The sequence below is a fragment of the Lucilia cuprina genome, chromosome 2 (assembly GCF_022045245.1).
Source record: "Lucilia cuprina isolate Lc7/37 chromosome 2, ASM2204524v1, whole genome shotgun sequence".
Lineage (NCBI taxonomy): Eukaryota > Metazoa > Arthropoda > Insecta > Diptera > Calliphoridae > Lucilia > Lucilia cuprina.
This window is the reverse complement of record NC_060950.1, coordinates 64,191,771-64,199,595: the sequence shown is the minus strand read 5'-3', so window position 1 is coordinate 64,199,595 and position 7,825 is coordinate 64,191,771. Positions and strand designations below refer to the sequence as shown.

General features: G+C 27.9%; 1 protein-coding gene across 1 annotated transcript in view; it reads left to right on the top strand.

Annotated features, from left to right (window-relative positions):
- The window catches only part of LOC111684874 (GTPase-activating protein CdGAPr), a 51,716-nt gene that overhangs the window by 18,512 nt on the left and 25,379 nt on the right, over positions 1-7,825 (top strand). Inside the window, exon 2 of the mRNA XM_046945193.1 lies at positions 1,477-2,304. Within this exon, the coding sequence (XP_046801149.1) occupies positions 1,714-2,304 (591 nt within the window). The 5' untranslated portion in view covers positions 1,477-1,713. The remainder of the gene's footprint in view (positions 1-1,476; positions 2,305-7,825) is intronic.

Here is a 7,825-nt window from a genome sequence, read left to right as displayed (position 1 = left end):
CTATAGTCTGGACTATAAAACTGTCTATAGTCTTGATTATAGAACTGTCTATAGTCTGGACTATAGAACTGTCTATAGTCTGGACTATAGAACTGTCTATAGTCTGGATTATAGAACTGTCTATAGTCTGGACTATAGAACTGTAAAGACTAAAGACTATTCTATAGTCCAGACTATAGACTATTCTATAGTCCAGACTATAGACTATTTTATAGTCCAGACTATAGACCATTCTATAGTCCAGACTATAGACTATTCTATAGTCCAGACTATAGACTATTCTATAGTCCAGCCTATAGACTATTCTATAGTCCAGACTATAGACTGTTCTATAGTCCAGTCTATAGACTGTTCTATAGTCCAGTTTATAGACTGTTCTATAGTCCAGTCTATAGACTGTTCTATAGTCCATTCTATAGACTGTTCTATAGTCCAGTTTATAGACTGTTCTATAGTCCAGTTTATAGACTGTTCTATAGTCCAGTTTATAGACTGTTCTATAGTCCAGTCTATAGACTGTTCAATAGTCCAGTCTATAGGCTGTTCTATAGTCCAGTCTATAGACTGTTCTATAGTCCATACTAATATACTATTCTATTGTCCAATCTATAGACTATTCTATCGTCCAATCTATAGATTATTCTAGTCCAATCTATAGACAGTTCTGAAGTCTACTTTATATACTGTTTTGTAGTCTAGTTTATAGACTATTCTATAGTCCAGTCTATAGAATGTTCTATATTCTAGTCTATAGCCTGTTCCATAGTCCGGTCTATAGACTGCTCTATAGTCCGGTCTATAAACTGTTCTATAGTCCGGTCTATAGACTGTTCTATAGTCCGGCCTATAGACTATTCTATAGTCCAGTCTTTAGACTGTTCTATGGTTCATTCTATGTCTTTAACCTGTAATCCAGATTATATTCTATTTGCCGCTATTGTTTTCTTCCCCCCTCAAAGGGTTAATTTCATGATGTTTGTGTGGTCATTTGATGAACATTTCTTATAATATTTTTTTTTTTGTTTGTCAAACCTCCTTCTACACTGGTGATTGAACTTCTTTACATAAATAATTTTTATAAAAATAAACTAAGAAATTTTCTAAAACAAAAAAACCTAAAAAACCATAAACAAGAAAACACATTTACAACAATTAATTTAACAAAATCATAAAACTGTCAAATGCTGTTAACTCCCAATTAATATTAAATAGATTTATAAGAATTAGAAATATTTAGTTAATTAAGTAGAAGAAACGAAACAACAACAATAAAAAGAAAAGAAAACACTTTAACAAATTCTTGCACATACACAAAACTAAAACTTAAGAACATAAATAATAATAAATTAAAAATAATATAAAAAAAAACATTCACACACTAAATAGACGCTTTTACCAAAAAAAAAAAAAAAAATAAAAATCACATTCATAATCATTTCTTATATATTTTTCTTCTTGTCTTTCATTTCTTTTTAGCTGTTTAAAAATAAAAAAATTAATAAAATGAATCATTAGCGCAGTATTTAAATATAAAAACAACAACATAAACTAACAGACAGGGACTTGACGGACTTGTTAACACACAGACGGGGACTTAAACTTTATGAAACTTAAGACTTAAATACTGTTCTTAATGCTACCAGCTCTTAACTTGTACTGCTACCACGCCTCTTGCTAACCCCCCGCCTTCCATTTTAAAATACACAACAAATAATGTCTGAAAAAGTACGTTCACTGCATTTAAACTCATCAGTGGGCTCCAATAGTAGTTCGACTGGAGTGGGCTCTACTACTCTGATAGGCAATCCTACACTAATCTCTAGTACCTTAAGTACAAATCACAATCTAACACCCACTGTTGATTTAATAACGGCAGCTCAAACACGTGACTGCTCTTTAATAACGCCTACGGCTATAAATACCAACACCACTGCCAGCCTTAACAGTGGCAGTGATATGGAATCATCGGCTGAATTTGCTCCTGGCACTATAACGGCTCAATTGCAATTTCAATTAATACCCACAACTGTGGTGGACAACGGCAGTAATAATACGACGGCTATAAATGGCAATAGTAGTAGTGGAACCATTTTGGATTATAATTCGATAATGAATTCATCACAATTTTCGGCAATTTCTAATGATTCATTGCAAGTTTCTACACAACAACAGCAACAGCAGCAATCATCACAACAACAGCAGCAGACTTCTTCTTCTTATGTTGGCAGCTGTTTAAGCAGCAATGCTATGGCTTTAGTTAAGGCTGGAGCTGGTAAACCGGTTGTGGCTCAAAGTGTAGCTGGGGTAAGTTGTTTTTGTTAATTTCTATTAAAGAAAATTTTAAAAATTTAATAAACCTAAAGTTTAATTAACTTTTCAACATTTAAACGTTAGATTTATTAAACTAAGTTTAGCTAAACTCGTAAGTTTAAACTAAAACTAAAACAGTTTTAATCACTTTTAAAACACTTAAACTTTAGATTTATTAAACTAAGTTTAGCTAAACTCGTTAGTTTAAAGAAAAACTAAAACAGTTTTCATCACTTTTTCTAAAATGTCCCTAAAAAAATCTTTAAAATTTCATTTAAACTAATTAGTTTTACAAAAATTTATATATTTTTAAAAACTAACTACAATTTCCTTTCTTTTGATATATAACACAACTATATTTTGATAAAAATACAACCAAAAAATGGCCGCCAATCCCCATAACTATTTTGTAAATACCAAAAAGTGTTAATTTTCCTAAAAACAAAGAATTCCTTAAACAAATTGTATAATTTTTAAAATACAGCAATATTTTTGAAAACTAGACATAATAAGCTATCTATTACTATACAATAAGTTAAAATTCTGATTAAACATCACCCCAAATAAGAGCCCCGTAACAGGAACCGATTTTATAAAAATAAAAAGAAATAATTTTACTTTATATCATTAATTTTTTGTTAATTTATAAAATTTTTATTTAAGGAGTTTAACTATTTATATATTAGCAAAAACTAGACACCATTACCTTTCTAATGATATATAATAAGTCTAAAATTTTATCCCCATATATCTACAAAATGGCCGACAAACTTAAACTAATTTTTAAATTTAAACATTTAAATTTTACCTATAAAAACATAAAATTTATTAAACAAATTTAATATTATTACAATTTTTTGAACATTTTTGGAAACTACACACAATTTCCTTTCTTTTGATATATAACAAGACTAAAGTTTTGATTCCACGTTAGCCTAAAACTACACCTGAAACATAAGCCCATTTCAAAAAACCAAAAATTTTTTTGATTTATTTCATATCTATAACATTATGTCAATTTCTAAAACTTTTATTAAAGGATTATAAATCTTTATACATTTTTAAAAACTAGACTTTATGTCCTTTCTATTGATATATAATATGTCTTAAGTTTGATCCTTATAACCCTACAAAATCACCGACAAATTTGAGGTCATAGTTTAAAAAACACAAGCTCTTAGTGTCTTAAAAGAAAATGGTTACATATTCTGAAAGCTTATGTCGTTCTGTTTAATTTTTTGTGAAAAATTCTTCCTTGATCGGTTTAAAAGTTTTCCAAATATTTGATTTATCAAAGTTGTAACTTTTTTTGCAGGAAATTTTAATTCATACAACTTTGACAACATAAAGCTTTATAAGCATTCAAATGATATATTTAAAAGCTACATTTTGTGAAAGCTTGAGTCCTTCTCTTTAATTCTAGATCGAAATCCTTTAATATCGAGTTAGAAAGTTTTTAAAATATACGATTTTATATTTTATAAGTTTTTCTTTTGGAAGTTTTGATGTTAAACTTTGAAAGCCTAGAGCTTTAACTGTAGTCAAGCAAATGGTTTTAAAGCTATCTTTTCTGAAAGCTTTAGTCCTCTATTCCTCCTTTTAGAATAAAATCCTTCAAAATCCAAATAGATATTATCAAGATATTTGATTTTAAGAGTAATTTTTTTTCTTCACGAACTTTTCTTTGTTACACATAATGTTAAACTTTGAAAGCCTAAAGCTCTAACTGTACTTAAGCAAATTATTTTAAAGCTATATTTTCTGAAAGCTTAAGTCCTTATCTATAACTTTAGAACAATTTCTTTCAAAATCGTAAAAAAAATTTAAATATTTGAATTTTAAATTTTTTTACAAAAAATGCAAAACTTAAACTTTGTTTTTAACTTTGAAAGCTTAAAGCTTTAAAAGAGTTTAAACAATAGTATAATGAAAAGCTGAATTTTTGAAAAGCTTATGACTTCCTTTATAATTATGCAAGAATTCATAAAAATTGTTTTAGAAGTTTTCAAAATATATGATTTTTAAAGTTTTCACTTTTAGTACAAAAACCCCCTTTTTTTGGTTTTCCTGGGAATGAGTTTAGGAAGGATGTTGAGCAACATTAAAGGAAGTTATGTACGCTGTAAATTACAATTGTCAGACAGTCATTTAGACATAAAAATGAACCATTTGTTCTAGCAACACTAAAAACAATACAAACAAAATGAGTCTAAACAATTTTATGCAATTTTGCAACAATGTACAGTGTTTATAAACACAAAGGAGTTCAAGTGACAGTTACAAGAGTGCGAGCGAGAGAGAGGGGGGGGGGGGAAGAGAGACAGTTAACAAACAAAAACAAGTTGTTTACAGTGTTATTTGCTAGGAAAAACGGAAATAAAACCTAGAGTTACAACAAACTTTTGGTCTAGCAATCACAAAATGTTAAATAAATTATAGAAAAATATAGAAGAAAAGAAAGGAGAGCGGGAATTTGGTAATAAATGTCAGTGACAAAAGAGAGTAGATTGGTAAAACTAGACAAAAAGTTTAGCTATCTATTTGAAGGGTTGTTGTTGTTGTTGTTGCTGCTGTTGCTATAACTTAAGCCTATAAAGTTTGTTACACATAAGGGTGTTTTCAAAAACCAAATTTATTTTGGGGTCTTTACGCTTGTAAGGAAGGGGGCCTTTCATTTGTTTCATAGCAGGGTCACGTATTTTAGTAGTTTTTTTTTTTTTTGTTTCTGAGAAAGCATAAAACTTTTACTTCTGGTTTATATATTAAAACAGTTTTGTGTCTTTTTTATTTATTGTTGTTGATTTTGACTCTTTTCAATGTCTAATCCATCTAATGATCACGTAAATCGTATGTTGTGAAATAAATCGTGCGTCCACATTATCGACACTTTTTAGTTAATTAATCTGAAAAAAAAATATTTCTTTCTCTTTTTTCTAAATTACTTTCTTGCACTTAAATGAAATGAGTTTTTGGATGGAAAGTTATGCGGCATTATTTAATTAAGAAAATTTGAGGGAAAAGAGCTTTTTTTTTGGAGGAAAAAGAAATTTATTTTAAAAGTTTTTTTGCGTTATAAAGATTATGCAACTTTTTTAATTAGTCCTAAGTGAAATATGTTTAAAAATTTGTTTTAAATTTCATAGATAATCTATTTAATTTGTTATCCAACATGTTGCTAAACATTTCCTGTCTGCATTTTATGTTGTCTGACAACATTTTGTTTTATTTTTAAAAACAGTTTTCAAGTTTGTTATACAAATAAGGAAGCAGATTTTTTAAAACGAAATATTTTTTTGATTTAAATGTTTAAATTAAAACTAAACATGTTGCTAAACATTTTGAAATCCTAACAAAAAGTTGCTGAAGATTTCTTTTAATTTAAAAATGTCTTTAGAAAACTTTTCTTTTTATAATTTAACATTTAGTTTACGCTTTTTCTTGTTGTGACATGTTCTTTAATTTAACACTTAACATGTTGCTAAACATAGTGTCTGGCAACATTTAGCTTGAAGCTTTTTAAACAGTGATGAAATCTATTTGACCAATAAGGAAACACATTTCATTCAATTAAATATTTCTTGTTTTTGAATCTTCAATTTAAACTAAACATGTTGCTAAACATCTTGAAACCTTAACAAATATGTTGCTAAAGATTTCTTATAACTTAAAAATGTCTTTACAAAACTTTTCTTTTAATAAATATACATTTAGTTTTCGCTTTTTCTTGTTGTGACTTGTTCTTTAATTTAACACCTAACATGTTGCTAAACTTCGTGTCTGGCAACATTTTGCTTGAAGCTTTTTAAACAGTGAAGAAGTCTATTTGACCAATAAGGAAACACATTTCATTCAATTAAATATTTATTGGATTTGAATCTTCAATTTAAACTAAACATGTTGCTAAACATCTTGAAACCTTAACAAATATGTTGCTGAAGATTTCTTATAACTTAAAAATGTCTTTAGACAATTTTAAGTTAAATAAATTAACATTTATTATTCGCTTTTTCAACTAAACTTTTTCTTCAATATAACACCTAACATGTTGCTAAACATATTATCTGGCAACATTTTGTTTTATGTTTTTAAACAGTAATGAAATCTATTAGACCAATTAGGAAACATACTTCGAAATCAAAAGTTTTCTTTTATTTGAATCTTCAATTTAAAACTAAACATGTTGCTAAACATTTGAGGGCCTTACAAAAATGTTGTTGAAGATTTCTTATTTCTTAAAAATGTCTTTAGAAAACTTTTTCTTTTAATTAATTAACATTTAGAGTTCGATTTTTCTAATGTACTTTTTCTTCAATTTAACACCAAACATGTTGCTAAACATTTCCTGTCTGCCACAAATAATGTCTGGCAACATTTTGTTTAATTCTTTTAAAACAGTTATGAAGCCTATTACACTAATATGGAAATAAATTTCGAAAAACCAACCTTTTCTTTAATTTGCAATTGAAAATGTTGCCAAACATTTACAGCCTCAACCGTATATGTGGCTAAACATTTCTAACGACTTTTTTTTAAGAAATAAACATTTTGTTTTAATACTTTCTTGACAATTTCTTTAATTTGCAACTGAAAATGTTGCCAAACATTTATTGCATCAACAACATATGTTGCTAAACATTTGTAAGGCCTTAATAAAAACTTTTAACAATTTTTCTTTTCAGAAATAAACATTTTGTTTTAATATTTTCTTAACAATTTCTTTAATTTGCCACCAAACATGTTGCTAAACATTTCCTGCTTGATACTAGAGTTGTTTGGCAACATTTTGTTAAAACTTTAATATTATTTATGATATAGGAAAACAATTTCATGATCTAAATCTTTAATTTGAAACTCGATATGTTGCTAAACATTTGCAGTCTCTTACAAAAATATGTTGCTAAACAATTGCCTATCACTTACTTATCTTTTCAAGAATGTTGTTAAGGTCCTTAAAGGAAATTTTCATAGTGTATGTTGAACTTTTTTTCTAAACACGAAAAAAAACTTTTTCCTTCAGAAAGAAAGCGAAACATGTGCTTTTGTCTTCAATAAAACTTTTTTGTTGATATTTGTTTGTGTACGTGTAACAGATAAGGGTGTTTAAAAACACAAGTAATTTACATGTTCTTTTTTACAAATAAAACAGTTATCAAATGCATAAAGTATATGTATTCAAAAATTGTTCGGTTCAAAAGAGCCCAAAAAGGTTTAATCGTTGGTGGTGGCAAATATTTTTTTCGAAAATGGTGGTTGTTGGTGACAGTATGTGTTTTTTGTTTTCTGTTTTTGCTATTGTGTCTCGTTACAATATTTTATCGTCTAAATGCATTGAAAGTTGGTGAGGCAAGTGTTTGTCATAAACCAGACATGGAAAATTGAAATTTCGAAATAATGCAATAACCAGCTAAGACTATAGACTTGACAATAGACTAGACTATAGACTAGACTATAGACTAGACTATAGACTAGACTATAGACTAGACTATAGACTAGACTATAGACTAGACTATAGACT